General features: G+C 51.7%; 6 protein-coding genes across 6 annotated transcripts; 2 read left to right on the top strand and 4 right to left on the bottom strand.

The window, feature by feature from the left end:
• Positions 1-744: 744 nt before the first annotated feature.
• Positions 745-2,041, bottom strand: CLUP02_10882 (uncharacterized protein; the record flags this gene model as incomplete). The annotated part of the gene is made up of 7 exons (XM_049289854.1): positions 745-815; positions 879-1,064; positions 1,161-1,181; positions 1,223-1,256; positions 1,317-1,420; positions 1,492-1,585; positions 1,829-2,041. The coding sequence occupies 7 exons, from the start codon at positions 2,039-2,041 to the stop codon at positions 745-747; spliced, it is 723 nt and encodes a 240-aa protein (XP_049146999.1).
• Positions 2,042-4,067: 2,026 nt separating this feature from the next.
• CLUP02_10881 (transcriptional Coactivator p15) lies at positions 4,068-4,865 on the bottom strand (the record flags this gene model as incomplete). Its single annotated transcript, XM_049289853.1, has 3 exons — positions 4,068-4,385; positions 4,456-4,673; positions 4,844-4,865. The coding sequence occupies 3 exons, from the start codon at positions 4,863-4,865 to the stop codon at positions 4,068-4,070; spliced, it is 558 nt and encodes a 185-aa protein (XP_049146998.1).
• Positions 4,866-5,920: 1,055 nt separating this feature from the next.
• On the top strand, positions 5,921-9,226 carry CLUP02_10880 (uncharacterized protein; the record flags this gene model as incomplete). Its single annotated transcript, XM_049289852.1, has 1 exon — positions 5,921-9,226. One exon carries the CDS (start codon positions 5,921-5,923, stop codon positions 9,224-9,226), a length of 3,306 nt encoding a protein of 1,101 aa, XP_049146997.1.
• A 1,210-nt stretch (positions 9,227-10,436) lies between these two features.
• Positions 10,437-14,577, top strand: CLUP02_10879 (hydantoinase B/oxoprolinase; the record flags this gene model as incomplete). Its single annotated transcript, XM_049289851.1, has 2 exons — positions 10,437-12,724; positions 12,777-14,577. The coding sequence occupies 2 exons, from the start codon at positions 10,437-10,439 to the stop codon at positions 14,575-14,577; spliced, it is 4,089 nt and encodes a 1,362-aa protein (XP_049146996.1).
• A 772-nt stretch (positions 14,578-15,349) lies between these two features.
• CLUP02_10878 (uncharacterized protein) lies at positions 15,350-16,186 on the bottom strand (the record flags this gene model as incomplete). The annotated part of the gene is made up of 1 exon (XM_049289850.1): positions 15,350-16,186. The coding sequence occupies one exon, from the start codon at positions 16,184-16,186 to the stop codon at positions 15,350-15,352; it is 837 nt and encodes a 278-aa protein (XP_049146995.1).
• A 605-nt stretch (positions 16,187-16,791) lies between these two features.
• CLUP02_10877 (uncharacterized protein) lies at positions 16,792-20,215 on the bottom strand (the record flags this gene model as incomplete). Its single annotated transcript, XM_049289849.1, has 9 exons — positions 16,792-18,105; positions 18,161-18,872; positions 19,022-19,228; positions 19,287-19,376; positions 19,403-19,581; positions 19,790-19,874; positions 19,962-20,021; positions 20,113-20,138; positions 20,195-20,215. The coding sequence occupies 9 exons, from the start codon at positions 20,213-20,215 to the stop codon at positions 16,792-16,794; spliced, it is 2,694 nt and encodes an 897-aa protein (XP_049146994.1).
• Between the last annotated feature and the right edge of the window lie 1,027 nt (positions 20,216-21,242).

The raw sequence follows: 21,242 nt of genomic DNA, 5'->3' as shown, positions 1-21,242 counted from the left end.
GTGAAGGTGCGTGTTTGATGGTGGCTGAGCTTCTGTGGACTGATATGGATTGGGCAATCACATTGCAAAGCTGTGTTTGCGTTCGTAATTATTTTCCTAAATGGCTGCCTAATTATAAGTCGACCGAGTCAAGTAGAGCTAGTGATGAGAGATTCATCGTGTAAACGGGTGTGATTAGCCAAAACCCACGATGGAGAACCTCATCCCTATGCTGGTATTCTATACTTGGTGGCGGGTTCAATATGAATCTCGATCCACCCTACGAGGTCGAAAAGCCGACGTCGAAAAGGGTGGCTACTCATCCTGTGGACTGCAGTCTTTCAACTCCATTGTTGTATTGCACCGTCCAAAGTGCAAAAATTTGTATTATTAGGAGGTTGAATACTATCCTCTACACGTCACGACATTCTTCCCAAGAAAGAACAAGCCAGGGCAGAGTGATTCACTTGACAAAATGAAGAACGATAGGGGCGGTCGTGGCGGTCGTGGCATCTCTCAGCGATATGTTTCTGCTATTTGACCGTCTCAGTAACCTCATAGAGCTCATCGTCGTGGAAAACCACAAGTAAACCAGACATGCCCGTCTAGCCCCCTTCTCTATCTAGTGAGTATTCATACCTTTATTGGTCACAGGCGCTCCCTAGGTATGAGAGTATTACGTCCCGGTCCTAGAGATCGCAAAACAGGGTACAAGCCATTAGGAAGAGCTGACGCCGCAAGAGCGCAATCCATACTTGCCTGCCATCAGAAGACACTCAACCCAAGGACAAGGTCTTGAAGATCAAGGCTCAAGTTGATCGAATTGCCCTCACAGCCTATCTTCTATGTGTTTAGTGGATACGGCAACTTCAATAAGGAGATTAGTCTTCTCTGTGTACCAAGCACGCTGGCTTCGTCTTCTTCGGTGACCACGATAACGATGAGAGAGGGATTAAGCACACAACCACTAAGGTCCTTTCCAATCCACCACTGGTGCGTTTTCTGATTGTATACCTGAGCCTTTTCACGCCGTTCTAGCCATGAACTGGCGGGGTCGAACTTGGCGTCTCTCAGACGGCTAACAGCTAGAGGGAGGTTGAGGGAGGAAGAAAGAGGCTAAGACCAAGATTACCAATTGCACATTGGGGGCGACGCGGCCGTCGTCGTCACCTACAGTCTACCGGAGGGGCCTTCCGGCCGCACTGCCACCGGTCAGCGGATCGGAGTGTCCGGGCTTACTCACGGCCGTGTGCGCGGGCTACGCCGCGGATGCGCTGCTTTGGTCGTGATCATTGAGTTGTGCCCAATGACACAATGGGAGGGGAGTAGGGTTCTACCCAAACTTCGCATCGCGAGGGAGACGAGCAGCTGTTCAGAGCGGGGAAGAATGCGTTATTTCTGAATGCTACTACCTGAGGCAATGGAGCGAGTAGATATCCTGCTGCACTTGCAATTGATTGTGAACATTGAACGTTTTAACTTCCCAGTGTTCTCTGCGTAGATGTTTCCTACATCCGTGGCGCAAGGTGAAGAAAACATTGAAACTAGGCGAGATCGTCTTGGTCCCCTTGGACATGGATCTGACCTTAGTGCAGAAGTACTTACACTGCAGAGTGCGGACAGAGTATTCAACACGCCGTTTTGTGATAACCGTTTCCAACGGAAAGAAAAGAAGCGTTTCAACGAAATGAAGGGGAGGATTGCGGGGGGTTACAACGGGCGCCGGGGGAGCACCGGCGACTAACTTCTTTTTCGGACCCCAAAACCTGTACACTAAAACGGGGACCCCTCCAGAAAATTAGTATTAGTGAATTTAATGCTGATGATTACCGTTGCGGGATCATCATACATTTGACATGGGGGGGTTAACATGGAATTGGGAAATTTGAAATTGGAGGGAAACTCTCAATGGTTCCGGGTGATGGATGTTTGCAGAGGAGGAAGCATGTGCCTGCGAATGAACGTTGAGGCCACCAATAGAGGCCTGGAGCTCGTTTCTGTGAACCTCGGTCGGAAACAGGTACGACGCACGGAGTACTTGCAACGGAAATGCCTCGCTCATCATTGCGCGATGATGATATCCCGTATGGGTCTTGTTTAATTTGCGCTGGGCAAAGCGAGGCCATGGGCCTGGAATATGTGCATGGGCTGGTTGGTTCCTCCTGCCTTATCTGCAAACACTGACATTTTGTCAACATCCGGCGTGATCTTCCCGTGTTCCCACAATAATCCTCCGTGCGACACAACGGAGCCGGCTGGGGTCCTCCCACGGGCGAGTTCCGGGGCGGTTGCGGGCCATATGACAATCGTTCCGAATGCTGGATACGCGGCTCATGGCAGGTACGAGATGGGTTTTCTGTTCCTCGTCTCGCCGTGACAGCGTACAGTATCTCTATGAAACGTCTTCGCTTTTGATGTTGGCTATTGTGTAGTTCATGAAGGCTAACCAGACTACCCTCTGCAACAAGGTGGCGTATAAGTCACTTGGTAACGAAGAATCAGGCATGTGGACGCGGCCTCAACTTGAATAGCAGAGGCTCGTCAATGGATATCTGGCTTTGAATACCGGTTCTTAATGACTTATACCGGGGGGTTTTGACTTGACAGGGACTCTTCCTTCGTTTCTACATGTTGTTGTGTCTAACTTTTTGCGAATCAAACTCTATGGCACACGTTTCTGTGAAAGCAGGAAACTCGCCAGTCAAATGTACCAGTCAATAAGTGTGCCTTGCGAATGATCACTTGTATATCTATGTTCATAGATAAGTACAGATGGCTCTCGCAAATATCATTCAAGATCTACGACAGATGGTGATTGCTGTGTAAAATCACTGGTAAATCTCTCTCTCTCTCTCTCTCTCTCTCTCTCCAAAAGGTTGTATTCAACAAGTCTTTTGGCGAAGACGCCCGCTGTTCCATGAATCTAGTGAGCATCTGGGGTTGATCGTGTTTCCTCACCGACGTCTCTCGAGAATGTTCCAAGAGAACCTTAATTTTATGACACTTTCCCGCTTTCCGCGCCAAGTCTCTGTAACGCAGCGTCGTCAGAACGAATTACACATCTTCTAAAAACAATCTAGCTTCAAGTGATTCGTAAAGCATCAGATGCAGTTTGACTTGGCTCTACTTCGACAGGAGGCTTGATAGGCGTCTTTTCAAGTATGAGGTATTGGAGGAACCCCGGACTTGGGCTAGTTTGGCACCGAAATCCCAGACCGTAGTGTTGTACATCATTTATGTTTGAGGGTCGAATTTCTTCTCACATCTTCCGCACACCAATCTTGACCTGCGATTCCTTCATGGCAGAAATGCATAGCCTCTCGCACAAAACATCCTTTGCCTTGGCCTTTCATGCGAGCTATCTGACTGAATCTAAAGCCCCAATCGTTTCTGAATTATGGGCTTGTGGTATCTTTGTCTGGATGTCCGGCGTTGCTTAAGCGGTATCGTCCCACTACCTCCGCTGCGTTATTTCAACATCGCAGTTTTGGCCTGAAGCTACGAATGAGTAGAACGTGGTTCCTGTGCGACGATTCTATTACGGATTTCTGCCCCTCTTCCGCGCTCGCGGCCCCTTTGGGTCTATCATGAGTTAATTTGAATCTTCCCTTGGTTGTAATAGCTTGATGGGAGGTCTATAGCAAATACCAAAACCAGCTCGATATCTTGCGTGACGGCGATCACTCAAACAGACATCAGGGAGGCTGATAGGAGGGTGAATGAGAGGAATTGAGGAAGCATAGAAGCATACCTCCCGAACGAACTCGAAGGGGGGGATGCTCAAAATGTAGTCAGACAACATCCGGAATTTTTTGTGGACATCGAGCTCAGCTAGCTGGCTATTGCAACTCCTTAGAACACCGTGTTGGCCTCATATCCTCACTCCGTTTTCATACCTCAAACCCTGTCTTGCCATGACCAGGACAAAGCAACAAAACAAATCCGAACGAAGCGCGCAACTTTTGATCTCAATAACGCCTGCCCCCTTGCCCTCACTCGGAACTCGAACTCGAATCGAACTGTTCACTTCCCGTTTCCCCATTAGACTCAGACTCGTTGTCGTCATCCTTGCCACTCGAATCCGATTCCTAGTCCGACTCCTCGCCACTAGTGGCCTCGATGTTGGACTTCTTAGCTCGTGACTTCTCCTTGGCCGCGGGCTTCGGGGCCTCGACGGCAGTGGGAGCGCCACCGTCCTCCTCAACGTCCTCGACGTCGTGGCCCATGGCACGCAGCTTCTCGCTGATAGCGGGCATGGCCTTGACAAGGGCCTCGTACTGGGGCACCGTGAGGGAGATGCCCTTCTTGCCTGGCAGCATGTCGCCGTCCTTTTCGTAGAACTCGCGAATGTTGACAAAGGTGGTGTTCTTGAATTGAGAGAGGCCTATACGGCGCTTGTTGGAGAGCTGTAAAGGGGAAGAGAGGCGTGTTAGGAGGCCAAGCTACGAGGTGTATCAAGTTAGACATTGAACTCACATCCCAGAAAGGGTTGCCATCCTTATCGACTCCATCTGTGCTTGCGCCATTCTTTGCGGTCTTGGTCTTCTTGTTGGACTTGGTGATGACCTCGTCCTCGGAGTCGCTGCGCGAGTCGCGTGGGGCAGCGCGTTTAGTACCCTTGGTGAATGGCATGATTGACTGGATGTTCGTTAAACTCGCGGTACCAATGGGTGATATAGTGGGTGAGATAGTGGCTTGACGTAAGGCGAAAAAAGATTAGCGCGATTATCAAAGTTGAACTGAAAAAGTTGAGACGGGATCTCTGATGTGTTGTCAATCGCATGCACAATGAGCTGTCAACGACACTGCAGGCGCGTTGCCGTCAGTCGAGTAAAGTGGTCTGCCGCGACTTTGGACAGGTGACGTAATCGGCCTCGCATAGACATGTGACGCGAGGGCACGTGATGGCCAACAGCACAGGTTTCTTAGGTAAGCCCTCCTAGGATGGTAGTTTGGAAGATATGGTTACTTTCCGGGGGAGACGTTGCACGCCAAGGACGGGAGGGAGTTGGGGGATAATTTCGCGGCGCAGAGCACTAAAAGACGTTAATCTCCAACATTGAGACCCTGTCGCGTCACTCTATGCAAGGGATATCGTTATCTTGTCTCACCTCGAGCGCGCATCTGCCGCCTCCTGAACCAGCTGAACCAGAATGGTCCTTCCACCGCTGCTTGAGATGTGTTTCAACCCCATATTCTGTCCATCTGTCCATCTGATTCTGCACCGCACTGCCCCTCCCTTTCCCCTATTCAATGCTCATGATCCCATGCCTATGGAGTACAGACTTAACAAGTATGCTGCAATTATTGACGATCCGACAGACGGTTTTAACAAACAAGTGGAATCAGAGCAGACAGAGTGGACAGACATTGCCCAGAAACACGGGGATTTTCTACTAGCGACTGGACCGGTACAGGGGTTTCGTCACTAAAATTAGGAGTCTAGAGCTTTGGCGAATATTTTGAGCACATCTGCGTTCCCATTCAAGGCGGGCCAATTTGCTAGAAGCTCCACCGTGGACGTCAACAAGAATTCGCTTCCCGTCCTCCCCCAGTCCCATCAGCGCTTAGGCCCCCCTAAAACGAGATCTGATTCTGATTCTGGTTCTGGTTCACTTCAAGTCGGCGCACGCCTTTTTTTTTTTTTCTGCTGGACTTTTTTCGAAACACTACCGTTCATAGCTGCGTGTGGCTGACGAGAAACCACCTTACGGAAAGGTCGGCCAACTGTCCTCTGCCAACTTTTTTTTAGAGCTTGCGCCTGCAGCTGACGACGACCCCCGTTTGCTGCTTTTGCTCTTTGCTTACGGTCAGAAGCCTTCTCGAATTTACTTCTTACTTTACTCGATTAATGCACGCTTGGTCTTCACCTCCAGCGCCAGGGATGTGAGAGAGAGAGAGTGCGGCCCCCGAAATCAATAGACCGACGAACTAAGCAAACATGGACTCGACGCCGGCCGAAGTGCATCCACCGGGCGGCGCATCTCCCGTCGCCGACGAGAAGCTCCCGGCTACTGGAACAACAACGGCAACGACTACAACGACACCATCTACAATCCTCCCTGCGACTGAAGAGAAAGCGACAATTGCCTCTGCTCCCTCAACAACAGCGGCAGCCATTCCGGAAGCGCAGCAGCCGGGTGGAAAGGTTGAAGAAGAAGATGACTTGGTTACCAAAGTACTCAAGTTCTTGTCGACCGCGACACCCGAGACTCTAGGTGCTGTTGCAGTCGGCCTGGCAGCTTCGACATACTTCATCCTTGGAAAGGTTGGGCTCGTCCTGATCGGCGCTTTTGGTGGTATTGTCGCCTTCATTTCGTACGAAGCGCGCCATCCAGAGGTGTCCCGGGCGGTCCGAGGCGAGAAGGGAATTGACGTGCTTCAGCGCCTGGCGTTGGTCAAGATCGCAGAGCCACCCAAGAACGACGAGGAGGAGGAAGACCGACTTATCCATGGATTCGACGATTTCCAGCCCGAGACGCGAGAGGCGTTGACTGGCTTGGTGGACGCCGTCATCCGCGACTACGTCAAGTGGTGGTATAACCCAATTCTTCCGACGGACAGCTCGTTCCCTCTTTCCTGTCGGAGACTCCTCAACTCGTTCCTCCTCTCCGTGTCGAACCACCTCTACCGCAAACGACCCGCCGATTCATTCCTCGACTTCATGACCAATGCGTCGTCCATGTTCATCGTCTTCCTCTCCGAGTTGTCCTCTGCCTTCACCGACCAGAACAACGAACCGAACTCGACAGCCCCAGAGGTCATCTCCAAGTACCTCGAAGAAAACCCCAACTCGAATCTGGCCAACCTTCTGAGTCGGTCTCAACAGGCTGCAAAATTCCACAATGTCGCAGACGACCTCCTTGGGTTTCTGGAACGGTCGGCATACAATTGCGACCCTGCTCGCGTGTTCCTCCGGGAAATCCTGGCAGGAGTCATTCTTGAGATGACCTTACAGTCATGCTCGTCGCCGGAGTGGATCAATGCCTGGATCGTCTACCTGTTGGAAGCCGGAGAACCGGACTTTAGTCAGGCTATCGACGTTGGCATGCAGACGGGTCCCGAGGCAGCTACTGCCAGCGCTGCCAGCGCGGTCAGCAATGCGAACGCCTTCATTGATATTGACGGAAACGTCGGCAACATCGCCCTGACCAAGGGAAACCGCAACTCTTTAGATATGGAACGCGAGCGCCGCAAAGGATCATTGGTCTCACACAAGAAACAGCTCAGCAAAGCTGATGAAGAGATGGAAGAAGCTATGGAGGAGATGAAGCGAATGAACGCTCTGATCGCCGAAGAAGAAGCTAAGAGAGTCAAGACGCGACAGAGCGTTGACTCGGCGTCTAAACCGACAGTACAGACTACCGAGGGCAACATTGTGTCTTCCCCCGGGGAGCTGTCACCGAGGTCCTTGTCTTTCGCGGAGAAGCCGTCAACGAATGGTTCGAGTGGGTCGAATGAGTCCGACGTTTCTAAGCGGGAAAGCATGCACTCGCCTGTCACGGACTCTTCCAGCCAGAAGTCGTCGCCGAAACAGCCTTCATCCAAACACGCCTCTAGCGGGAGCGCATCCCAATTTTTGAACTTTGACCAGATCGTGCCGCCCGCGAAGGAGGAGCCCGAGGTTCCTGAGGAAAGCTCTCGCAAGCTTCCTCTGACACTGCACAACGCTACCATCACTCTGTATGAGGATGGCAACGACAACAACCGTATCCGAAGCAAGCCCAATTGGGACTACATGGTTCAGATTGAGCCATCTTCGTCTCACTACCCCGGCTGGATGATTGTGAGGCAGTACTCTGACTTTGAGACTCTGCACGAGATCTTGAGACGTATTGCAAACATTTCGGGCGTGACAGCTTTTACCGAGCAGCATGCTGCGCTTCCTAACTGGAAGTCGCACACGCGGGCGTCGCTACGTGGTGAACTGGAGCGCTATGTGAAGGACGCCTGTTGGTATAAGTCACTCGCAGAGAGCGAGGGCATGAAACGCTTCCTTGAGAAAGATTCAGGCCACGGCCACAGCAACTCCAAGTCAGGTCTCCCATGGGACACGGTTGGCAAGAACATGTTGGACGTCTTGACATTGGGTCCCAAGGGTGCCATGGAGGGCGGCAAGGCAGTGTTTGGCGGCGTGACTGGCATGTTCAACAACATCGGTCTTGGCCCAAGAAAGAACACCGCATCCTCGTTGTCGGAAATTCAAACAACAAATCATCGCTGGTCTACGGGAACACCACCAAGGATGGACAGTACTACCAGTCTAAACGCAGCACTGACTTCGCCGACGTCTGGAGTGGGTCCTCGGAAAGGCCGGGACAGTCTTGACAGCCAAAGATCTTCGATCGTCTCAACCCAGCCAGGCAAGATCGCCCCTATGGAACGACGACCTAGCTTTGACCCCCGAGGCGATACCGAGGCAGACAGCCTCAAGCCTCGTTCCGATCGCTGGGAGAGGAACACTCCAAGTGCTACTGGCAGTCGCGAACATAGTAGAGCCTCGAGCTTGGCGCCTTTGCAGTCACCCGCCCTTCGATCTCCCTCATCCACGAGCCTCGATGTCATGAACCTTCAGTACTTGCCTCCGCCGCCGGACGAGATGCCTGAAGACTACCAGTCGCCTACCCAAGGGGACATGCAGGCTAAGATGGACGAAGTCATTTCCCCGCGCAACTCCATGGGGGCTCTTTCGCCGGGTCTTCCGCAGACGCAGTCCAAGAAGAAGGAGGCGAAGCCTGCACGACAATACTCTCCTCTTCAGGAGCAGGAAACTAACGTGGCTGTTGAGCTAGTCTTCGCAATCATCAATGAGATGTACACGCTCTCATCCGCTTGGAACATTCGACGAACTTTGCTAGCTGCAGCAAAGTCATTCCTTTTGCGACCCGGAAACCCGTCCTTGATCGCGATCCAAAAGATGATGCAGGAATCCGTCATCGACGCCAACACCAAGGACGAAGGACTCGCTTACCACCTTCGCAAGCTGAGAGAGAATACGATGCCGACTGATGAGGAGCGGGCCACCTGGCCTGCCGAGATGACAGAGGAGGAGAAGGAGAAACTGCGCATCAAGGCACGCAACCTCCTGATCAAACGAGGTGTTCCGGCCGCTTTGTCTGGCGTTATGGGACAGGCAGCGACGACCGACGCATTGGGACGTATCTTTGACAGTCTTCAGATCCAAGAGGTGGCGCGAGGCTTCATGTTTGGCATGATGCTCCAGGCTGTGAGGGTCGTCACCCACTAGTCCCTACCATTTTTCATCCCTTTGGCGCCGGCGCGATACACACTTTTTGTACCAACAATCGGACACGAAGACGAGAGAGCGCAGCGCAGAGCAGTCGCTGTTTGTAAGACTATATGACTTGAAAGACATGGAAACGACCGATGCCAGGCAACTTGGCATCACTGGGGACGAGAACAAGATTACTATACATACATACTTAATAATTGACGCACATATACATCTCATGGACTGCCTTCTTTGGCCAATGACGATTGCTTCACGTTAACTAGAGCCATAATGCCTCTGCTTAGTCGCACTGTCATAGAACAGAGGCAGGGACGAGAAGAAACACCCTTGAAAACCAAGTAAGGGACACTCTTCGTCTTTGCATTAGGTATTCTTGGAGAAAGATGGCATACCAACCCGTGACCACAGAGGTAGCTGTACAGGTTATACCCCAGGTACCTTCCCACACTTCATCCCATGGCATATTCCACCACCTGAATACACAAAAAACCCATATAGGTCCCGCCAACTCCAATCCTGTCACCAGCCAGCAGGCGCCCGTCTAGGTCGACGGGTCAGGTCAAACTGGCTGGGTGGTGGAGTGGTTCAAGGTCAACAATTAATATCTACGCCCAACAGCCTACTCGACGACAGGCTCCGAGTTCGAGTTCGATTCCCAGCATGAGCACCAAGAGATGTAGCCTACAATTCAGCACCGGGTGGGTGAACTCTTTTTTAGTTCGTCATTCCAATTAATTTTCTTTTGATATCTGTACATTATCTCCCTAGTACTTCGATACACACCTTGAATGCGATTGCTTCCCCACTGCATTACCTTAACGGCTGGAAGTGCAAGAACGCCTCCACTCAACTACCTTAGCATGTCACCACCGCCCACTGCTCCACGGCTGCGGAAGGCGGGGTATATCACGCTAGTAGTGGGGTGCGGAGCTCCTAAGCTCCTTATCTTATCGGCAATGCCCTCCGTTGTAAGGTAAGGTAGGTATCCCGTTGACGTCGATACCTACCGATATCATTTGTCATCGGATCATCGTGTTCAATTCATGATCTTTAGTCTTCGTCTATACCATTGAACTCTTCTTCAAACTCTGCTTCAGCCTTGCAAGGACGCTCTCTGATATTTTCAATTGCAAAAGTGAACCAAGACTCCTGCCTGAATAATCTTCGAGAACTCACCCCAACATCCTTGAGGTCTACCGTCATAATGGCTTCAGACTCACGAGACCGCGGCATCCGCATCGCCATCGACCGCGGCGGTACCTTCACCGACTGCGTCGGCGAGCTCAATGGGAAAGAGACAATCATCAAGCTCCTCTCCGAAGACCCAGCCAACTATGAAGATGCGCCCCTCGAGGGAATCCGGCGCATCATGTCGCACTTCCTCGGCAGGGAAATCCCCCGCGGCGAGGCCCTCGACACAAAGAGAATCGATTCCATCCGCATGGGAACCACCGTAGCCACGAACGCTTTGCTGGAGCGCAAGGGCGAGAAGATCGCCATGGTCGTGACAAAGGGGTTCAAGGACTGCCTCGCCATCGGCAACCAGAGCAGGCCCAAGATCTTTGACTTGGCGATTCGGAAGCCGGATGTGCTATATGAGAGGGTCGTCGAGGTTGATGAGCGCGTTACGCTGGAGGATTATGCGGAGGACCCGACGAGGCATTTAACTGAAGTGTCTGCCAAGGCTGGAACGCCAGAGGCAGCTCGAGAGGAGCTTGTTCAGGGGACCTCGGGGGAGGCTGTGAGGATATTGCAGCGTCCCGAGGCACAAACTATCAAGAGTCAGTTGCAGGAGGTCTACGACTCGGGTATCCGCAGTATTGCGGTGTGTTTAATGCACGGCTACACCTTCCCCGACCACGAAGCCTTGGTCGGCAAGATTGCAAAGGAAATTGGCTTCAAGCACATTTCTCTCAGCCACGAACTCATGCCTATGATCAAGCTGGTCTCGCGAGCGACATCTGTTTGCGCGGATGCATATCTGACGCCAGCAATCAAAAAGTACATCTCGGGTTTCCAGGCTGGATTCGAAGGTGGTCTGGGGACGAGGAGCGTTCAGCAAGAAGAAGGTGCCAAGGGCGCCCGATGCGAGTTCATGCAAAGCGACGGCGGCCTGGTTGACGTGGAGAACTTCACCGGACTCAAAGCCATTCTATCCGGTCCGGCCGGCGGTGTTGTGGGATACGCCATCACGTCGTACGATGAAGAGACAAAGATCCCCGTGATTGGATTCGACATGGGCGGCACGAGCACCGACGTCTCTCGGTTCGGCGAGGGGCGGTACGAGCATGTGTTTGAGACGACCACCGCTGGTGTGACTATTCAGTCGCCGCAGCTGGACATCAACACGGTCGCAGCGGGCGGCGGCTCTATGCTTTTCTGGAAGAATGGGCTGTTTGTCGTGGGGCCGGAGTCTGCCGGCGCGCATCCGGGTCCAGCGTGTTATAGAAAGGGGGGCCCGGCGACTGTGACTGATGCTAATCTCTACCTTGGTCGTTTGCTTCCTGAGTTCTTTCCCAAGATCTTTGGCGAGAATGAAGATCAGGGTCTTGATCCTGAGGCCAGCAAGAAGGTCCTGCAGGGACTGGCAGACCAGGTTAACAAGGAGACTGGAAAGAGTATGAGCGTCGACGAGGTGGCGTACGGATTCTTGACCGTTGCGAATGAGACTATGACGAGACCCATCAGGTCCATTACGGAAGCCAAGGGCCACGATTCTTCCAAGCATCGCTTGGCGACATTTGGCGGTGCCGGCGGACAGCATGCTGTTGCCATTGCCGAGGCTCTCGGTATTCAGCAAATTCTCATCCATAGGTACTCTTCTGTACTATCAGCCTACGGCATGGCACTTGCGGACGTCGTGGACGAGCGCCAGGAGCCCGATTCCAAGGTCTGGGAGTACCCCGGCAAGGCAGTGGACGAGCTGAAGAGCAAGATGGAGAAGCTCAAGGACAAGTCCCGCAAGGCATTGCGCGACCAGGGCTTCGATGAGAAGGAAATCGTGTTTGAGGAGTACCTCAACATGAGGTACCGCGGCACCGAGTCGGCGCTGATGATTATCAGGCCCGATCAGGACGAGCAGAAGGACGCAAAGGAATGGGACTTTGGCACGGCCTTTATTCAGCAGCACCGTTACGAGTTTGGGTTCACCCTCGACGACCGAGATATTATTGTCGATGACGTGCGCGTTCGCGGTATTGGAAAGAGCTTTAGGCATGCGGAGAAGACGGTGGACCAGCAGCTCAAGGAGTTGAATCGCACAGATGTGGAGCAGAGCAAGGCGCATAACCGACAGCAGGTGTATTTCGAGGAAGGCCGACTCGATACCCCGGTGTACAAGCTTGAGGACTTGGGCACCGGCGAGACTATTAAGGGACCTGCCATGCTCGCTGATGGTACGCAGACCATCGTAGTTACGCCAAAAGCTACTGCGCTGGTTCTTGATACCCACGTTGTGATTGACATTGAGAAGGAAGGGTCTAATGAAGATGGGTATGTAAGATCAAGACTGATTCGAAAGCATGAAGCTGACCTGTGATTATAGGGCGTCAAAGAACCAAGGCGAACGAGAAGTCGACCCGATTATGCTGAGCATTTTCGGTCATCGATTCATGGCTATTGCAGAACAAATGGGCAGAGCACTCCAGAAAACCAGTGTCAGCACCAACGTCAAGGAGAGACTCGATTTCTCCTGCGCCATCTTTGACGCGACGGGCGGTCTCGTAGCCAATGCACCTCATCTTCCCGTCCATCTGGGCTCGATGTCGACCTGCGTCAAGCGGCAAGCCGAAATCTGGAAAGGTGATTTGAAGAAGGGCGACGTCATCATTTCCAATCATCCTTCCTACGGAGGCACCCATTTGCCGGACATCACCCTCGTGATGCCGGCTTTCAACGACAAGGGCGACAAGATCCTCTTCTACGCGGCCTCGAGAGCGCATCATGCGGATATCGGAGGAATCACGGCTGGTAGTATGCCCCCTCACTCAAAGGAGCTGTTTCAGGAGGGCGCTGCAATCAAGAGCGAGAAGCTTGTTAGCGAAGGACGTTTCGATGAAAAGAGAGTGACGGAGTTGTTGTATAACGAGCCTGCCCAATACCCCGGATGCAGCGGAACCCGCTGCCTAGCCGATAACATCAATGACCTGAGAGCCCAGGTCTCGGCGAACCAGAAAGGTATCGCGCTGATTGAGGGCCTAATTGCGGAGTACGGCGAGGAGACTGTGCAGTTCTACATGGTTCACATCCAGAACAACGCTGAGCTGTGCGTCCGCACCCTGCTGAAGGAAGTCAGTAAGCGATTCGAAGGTAAAGACTTACAAGCAGTGGATTTCATGGACGATGGCAGCCCAATTCGTCTCAAGGTCACGATTGATGCCGAAAAGGGTGAGGCGGTCTTTGATTTCGAAGGCACTGGACCCGAAGTTTACGGCAACGTCAACGCCCCTGAGGCTGTGACGTATAGTGCCATCATATACTGCCTTCGGTGTCTCATCTCGGAGGACATACCCCTGAACCAGGGATGCCTTAAGCCCATCAACGTCAAGATTCCGCCCAAATCGCTCCTATCACCATCAGACGGCGCAGCGGTTGTAGGCGGCAACGTCCTGACGAGCCAGCGCGTGACGGACGTCATCTTCAAAGCCTTCCAGGCGTGTGCGGCGAGTCAGGGCGACTGCAATAACCTTACGTTCGGGTTCGGCGGCAACGTGACGGGGCAGAAGGAGGTGAAGGGGTTCGGGTACTACGAGACGATTGCGGGCGGCAGCGGCGCGGGACCGACCTGGGAGGGTACGAGTGGTGTGCACACGCACATGACGAATACCCGTATTACCGACTCGGAAGTATTTGAGAGGCGGTATCCTGTGATCTTGAGGGAATTTTCGTTGAGGAAGGGGTCTGGTGGTGACGGGCAGCATCGGGGCGGTGATGGCGTCGTGAGGGATATTGAGTTCCGGATTCCTGTGCAGGTGTCGATTCTGAGCGAGAGGCGGGTGTATAGACCGTATGGGCTCGCTGGTGGCGAAGACGCTGAGGCTGGATTGAATGTGTGGGTGAGGAAAGTTGAGAAGGGGAGCTGGGAGAAGTCGTTGAAGAGATTGAAGGGTGCTGCTGGGGAGGCCAAGGGAGACGAGGAGGTGGAGTATGAGGAGCGGAGGTTTAATCTCGGAGCGAAGAATAGCGCGCCTATGAAGCCTGGGGAGAGGATTATCATCAACACGCCTGGTGGTGGCGGTTGGGGTAAGGTTGGGGCTGAGAAGGGGGTCAGTAATAAGAGAGATCCGACGGATGGATGGAGGAAGGGAAGTCATGCGAATAGGGAGGATACTGCTCTGCAGGTCTAGGAGGGGCTTCGATGGGAATCTCTTAGGGTCGTTTCGAAGTGAGCTCGTTTGTGTGTAGGTAGGAAAGCCCCAGTCACATTGACCTTGCCGAATGGCTCGGCCTACGTATAAAATGGGGATGGTTGTGTGAATCTTGGTCGCTTTATCCACAATCAACTTCGTCAGTGTCGGTGTCTAGATTTTGAAGTACGCTATGGTCTTCGACTTGGCAAAGACCACGTCCCTTTGCTCTCCATCATGTTTACACGTCGGTTGGTATTGCCATTATACCTATTAGGAAAGGGGCATCTCCGTAGACCTTTATCTGTCCAGAGCGAGATATTCAATGTGGAATAAGAAAAGAAAGCTGAGGGCCTGTGATGTTTTGATTGGAGTTGAGTTTGCTGATTTAGGTTGTTTCGAGGTAGAATGAGGTAGCCGCTTCGCGCGTATCGGCAGGTCTCGAGACACTCACTCACACACACACAATGATTCCTTTTACATCTACTGCCAACGAATTCAAGCGTGCCCGCTGTTAACAGGGAATCCATAATACCATTGGACCTTTATATCATCACGAGATAAATATTTACTCGGAAGAGTTGAGATATGCGAGCCCTAATTACTCGCCTGACGGAACAGTAAGCATCAAGAACATGGTCACAGGTTGTATGTTTAGCAATCCCTTCTGTATTCCTACTCTATCATACTGAGAAGAATATTTCTCAGGGACTACCGACTACTTGTAGTAGTAATGATCCTCCATTCCATCTCTCACGCCCATCGAGGAGTCTCAAGCCTCCATCGCGATTGTGGCAGTAGGCATCTGAGCCTCAGCCGTCGGAGTCGCGGCGGTCTCGAACAGACTCGTCTGAATCTGAATCGTGAAGTCCGCCTTGTTTTCAGCAGTGGGCGTAGGCTCGACTCGCTCCTCTATGCTGGGGTTGGCGGTCTGCAGCGGCAGGGAAGGAGGTTCAGCTTGTTTGATGCTCTCCTTTGCGGCCTCGTCGAGCATGAGGGGCTCGGAACCTTGCTCATTCTTGTCCTCCACGACGTGGGAGTTGTCCACCTTGTCGGCTCTGTCACCTGTGCGGCGGTTGGCGAAGGATGTGGAGTCTCCGAGCTCGCGGCTCTCAATGAGCTTGAGGGCCGGGAGGGCCCAGTTCCAGGCCACGGCCTCGTCGGTTGGGATGGCCTTGGCTGCGGTGTCGTGGGTGAGAGTGAGTGTGGGTGCGGCGATGGCGGAGCTGCTGGGTGCTGGAGTGGCCAGGGTGCTGAAGGTGTTGCTTATGGTTGGGACAACCAGAGCCGGGGTTTCAATGGAAGGGGGAGTAGAAATGTTCTCCTCTTCTTTGATGTTGGAACCGTCTTCCTTGCCCTTGATGTTCGACTTCATGAGGTCGAGGGCGGTTGCTGCCCAGTTCCAGTTCATTGCCTCAGATGGGGCGTTGTCCGAAGAAGAGGGTGCAGCAACGGCGATTGTAGAGGAGCTGCTGACGACTGAACTGATAGTAGGAGTGGGGGTCATGCCAGTAGTGGTGGGAATGGCCCCGACTGGGATAGCGATGGCTGAGGTTGTGGCAGCAAGGGCCAGGGTGAGGATGTAGAGAGTGGAAGTCTGAGAAGGCATCTTGAAGACTTTGGTTGGTTGGTTGTTTGTTTGGAGTTGGGTATGTAAGTCGATGAGTTGTGGTAGTGTGTAAGTGAGAGATGATCGACCAACTTGAACAAGATGTGTGATGTATTGGGTTGAGAGACTGATGAGATTCTGGTCCTGGAAGAGAATCGGCCTCGTTAATATAGCTTTCTGGAAGACAATTTTCGGAGAAAGCTTTGAAGAAACCCCAGAGTCACGAGAAGGTCCGCAAATTACTAGCCATCATGGTGTTTTCACGGAAGTTTATCATTGAAATCCCAGGAAGGGATTCAAGTTCGCGGACGATGGTTGCGCATGCCAGGGCAAGGTTCAGATACCTTCCCGGTAGGCCAGAATGGTTCAGACACCTCAGAGCCGTTACAGAACGGTGAATTCTATCGTGATTACATCGTGCGAACATCTCGAAGCCCGAGCATGAGTTCCCTAGGGGCCAGCTAAGTACGAGCACGTCGACGCATTCGCCAAAGGCAACCATCTCGAAAACTTTGAATCGTTAAAGATTGCATCACATCGAAGCTTAATTAAGTCCTGTAGCATTCATGTCCAACCCGGCCGCTATGCTCCCAGCCCTACGCACCTCATCTGGGCAACTCAGTGTTGGTTCTAGGTGGCAACGGTTTGCGCTTAACCCCTCCCGAAAATGACCTCGTCTCCGCCCCGGCCGGTCTCCGATCTTCATTACCATCCCCAATACTACTTAATCTGATGTAGTTACTTTGATTCACCAAGTTTCTCGAAGAATCAGACTGTCCTTGTGCTCCGGAAAGTGTCGATGGCGGTTTCTCTTTGTTGAGTACAACCTTGTACTGATCGTCTATCCGCTTGCCAACGCCGAGCTCGATGCCGACTAGGAGAATCAAAAGGTCAATCATTGTGCCAAAATCATAATTTTCATATCGCAATATGTGAGAGTCGGACTTACAAATGTTATAGTAGATGTACTTGGATAGCACCGGTGCCCAGACCAGAACCGCCACAACCTGACCAAAAGTCCACTGTTCTTTACTACCTACTGCGTCTCCAGCAAAGCGATTCACTTGAACAATGTTGAGTAGCACTGTATAAGCCATCACAGTAACCAAGGTGAACCACAGAATCTTTCCCAAGACAGAGAATGTTTTGATAACCCAAGCTGGTATTCGAATCTCACGCCCTCTCCGAGCGTGGTATGTCGAGGCTATCATCTTGCTAAGACGAGGATCATGGCTCAGATGGTCCATCGTCAAAAAGAGCATGACTGACGTATAGATGGAAAATTGAACTATTGGTATTACAGGGCTTACTCCATAAACGTAGCTGCTGTATACGTTATTGCCATATTCAGCCTGCGTGCAAGTTTGCAGAATGCTGTGCCTCCCGCCGCAGGCCTCGTACTCAGGGGACGGATCCGAAACGAGCTTTGGCGTCGGAAGATTGAGCATCTGTATGATGGAACACAGGACATAGACTATGACTGTTAGAACGAACGTATACCACCAGTACATGCCTCTGCGTTGCATGATGGCTTGCGTGACAAGAACCAGCAGCGTGTTGGCACTCGCAAAGACTTTGGCAGCACCGACGTCGACTCGGATGGCGAGAGACTGTTTGTTCATGATGACCATGGTTAAGGTCGCCGCCTCAATAGCCATAACGAAAAATGCCTGTGTTTCTTGGAACTCGACCATGGTTGAACGCAAAGCCACGCAGAAACGAGTCGAGCGCAGGTGCGCGAAGGTCGAGCGCAGTCTGCCCATCTCGGTCTCTGAGCGCTTTCGAAAAAGCCTGAAGCACCACCTGAAAGCAAGCAACATGCCGAAAAAGGTGGAGGAGTCAGGCTGATGAGGGAGTAGGCCGCAGAAGATGAAGAACCAAATGCTCAATGCGACCTGTATGTAATAGGACACAGCAATCTACCACGTCATCAGCCACAGGGTTTCCCTTCTCTCGTATCAAGTTTGGACTTACACCAGGACCAGCAATGTCGGCTTGCGGCCCATTTGAGAATACGGAACACAAGTCCTGGAGGGAATTCAAGACCTTATCCATTTCACCAGCTCTGACTTGGCCCCGTGTTAGCTTCGCGACGCCGGGATCGCACTCTCCCAGAGGATTTCCTCCGGCGCAGGAAATTTCGATACAACCAAGAATCTGCTCAAAGACTTTTGTGGCATTAAAAGCCATCAAAGAGTCCAAATTTATCTTTGATATCGTTTTGTTGACGCTGTAGTCGGTGTCAATTTTCTCACTTTGCACGAGAAATGCCGAGGTCGCGATGGCGGCGCATCCGTATAAGTTTGCAGTGGAAGGGCTTCGTCCCGTACTGGAGTAATCGAACAGAACCTTCGTGTCGTAACAATCTTTCTGGGCATCGAAGTTGTCTGATGAGTGGTTCCATCGTCTGGGTAGATTGACAGTGATTATGGGGTACTCCGGACTCTTTGCTGCTCCATAGATAGAGGACACGAAACTGGCCCAATCCAGACTGTCAGTGTAGTAACCCCCACTAGACGTGCCAGAGTTGGAATAGCCAAGCACAGAGGAACAGTAACCAGTGCCAGAGTCTGAATAAGACCATCCCATACTCATAGTATGATTTGTCGCCATGTCGAAGCGAGTTCTCGGGATTTGGGTTTCTCTCAGATGCCAGTCAACGGTGCGCAACTTTTCAAAGATTGTACTGAAAGATCTCAGTTAATGCTTCTTCGACATCGCGGGCTCTGTTGCTTCTGAGTGATGAGCTAGAAGTTGAAAACAAAGTTTTGTGATATCAGGCTGTCCGAATGACGACACTAAATATCAAAAGAGATCCATTCGGGAAGACTGTACCTTCGTCGCGCAGCTGCTACGTTCCTTCCAAGTTCCAGCCCCCCCTTGGCGACACCAATGCCATCAGGCTGCGTGCTTACTTGCATATTGTGTACGTCGCACCGCGCAGAATCACAGCCAATTAGCGCGCGAAGGAATATCGTCAAAATCAGGCTGCGGGGGCCAAAAAGCTCCCTTGATCCAATGGGTATGAAGAGAGAATCTCGGCTGTATGCCAGTGACCGGAACGTTTTATTTTTACATACATCTCGTGTCTCACTGTTACTCGAATCCGGCATCGCCTATCTCAGCCCGTTCGGGTGCCGCATAGGCAACAGCAATCTGGGAGTATCGTGGAACACACGACTGCTGAATTCTCCCTGCACACAGTAGAACACTTACTGAGCCGCATGGAACCATTTGACGTCGGCTTCATGACCGGGACACCAGTGTAGTAGGGATGCGTCGATCGTTGTGTGGTACTCTGCCCAGGGCTTCATAGGCTTTCTACAGCGATGCCTTGAGTATGGCGGACTTTGGGGTTGAATCAAGAAAAAGGTATGTCCAATGAGCGACACCCGCTGGGGTTAAAAGGCTGTCAGCCGGTGGAGTGCCTCTCGAGTCTCGAACTGTATCCTCTATGCCATCATTATCGGAGTCTTGTCTGTGGCATCCTAGTTATCTCTGTGATTAGCAACTTCCTCGTCATGTTATTCAAGCATCTGGTTACATTGTCCCAGACCAAAAGAATCAGGTCTAGCATGAGAACTCACGTTTACTTTAACTCACGAGAGAGGAAGGAGGTGTGTGGCGTGACTGGCCGGGAACCATCTCGGCCAAGTAGCTGTGAGGGCGAAGGAATGGATTCTTAGGACTGAATGCTGGTGAGTGGAATAGTGATAAGACCCTTAAAGTAAGATGGCATTGAAGCTAAGGTCTTATGTTATTCATCAGCCACAACAGCAGAGCCACTGGGTTGACAGGGAAGGTGGTGAATTGAAGACACTTGCGACAGAGGCAGCTGGGAAAGGGGTCACCACTTGATATAAAAGCGTTGAGAAAATTTCGTAGCAAATCTCTTCGCCAACCACCGCAGTGAGAAGATGGCTCACTGAGTGGCAAAGTTTCCCAAGGTATACTTCAGCAGAGGAGCAGGAGATTAAGTTACTCCACCAAGTCCGAGATGTCCCTTACTTTGGCGGAGGGAGCACACATCTCGTCAAAAGCTCTCAGCTATATCGTGCTATTCTACACGGAATACCTTTCAACGGACATATGATAGATATTAAACTTCGGGCTAGTTCGGATGATGTTTGCTATAAGATACTACTAGGAAGATTCGCCTTCCTATCAAACCTTCCGGTCATCCGTTACTTAAAAGAGGGAGCTACCAAACCGATCATGATGCCACTGAACCGTTGACTTACTTACCCAGTATTATAGCATCAACCAAGGCGATTTCTATTCGGGACTTCGAAGAACAGGACTTAAGAGACAGGGATATCATACTTAAACTTGTCAAGGGGCATGGCGAACCTCAAAGGATTCAGCAAAGCTATCGAGCTGGCCCGTAAATCGGTTTCGATGCGATTCGACCCGTAAGCATATAGAGCGGACAATCCCAGAGCATACAACCACGATAGATACTCGAGATTATGACTCTTCTTCTGGCAAGACCTCCTAAAAAAACCAGAGATTATTGTCCTAATAACCTAGGAAGGATGTGCTTTTAACATGATTTTCCTCGCAGGCAAGTAAGTAGGACCGTCCCCTGGCATCTTGCTCTGAAATTATTTCACAGCGGGGCCGGTCGTCTAGTATAAAGACACCTCCAAAAGATCCTGTAGTAAGCTCCCCAAGCAAGACATGTGTTCTTTTCTTGCATCTCGGAGAGGAGTCATTGATTGACGAAGTGCCCGGGGGTCTACGACCAGACAAGGAACCAAGGAGACCATCTCACTTTACCTACTCCCAAGACAGACTCTCACTGGCCAGAATTAACCCCAGTTCCTATCCAAACCTCTCGGCTCTTGACCCCTATTCCGTATTGCATATGTCACGCCAGACGGACGATACAAAACACTGATTTTCATTTCCGAAGTTATTGGGTATGATACATGTGACATCCATTCGCTTAAAGGGGGGCTTAACTTAACCTAACCTCGCCGTCCAGAGTCCACATATCAATCATTGCTCATTTCCTGCGTCACCGCTCAGCACGACAGAATGTGGTTGGTCCGCT

The sequence above is a fragment of the Colletotrichum lupini genome, chromosome 5 (genome assembly GCF_023278565.1).
Source record: "Colletotrichum lupini chromosome 5, complete sequence".
NCBI lineage: Eukaryota > Fungi > Ascomycota > Sordariomycetes > Glomerellales > Glomerellaceae > Colletotrichum > Colletotrichum lupini.
Note: the sequence above shows the minus strand (reverse complement) of the source record. Positions and strands in the feature narration are given on the sequence as shown.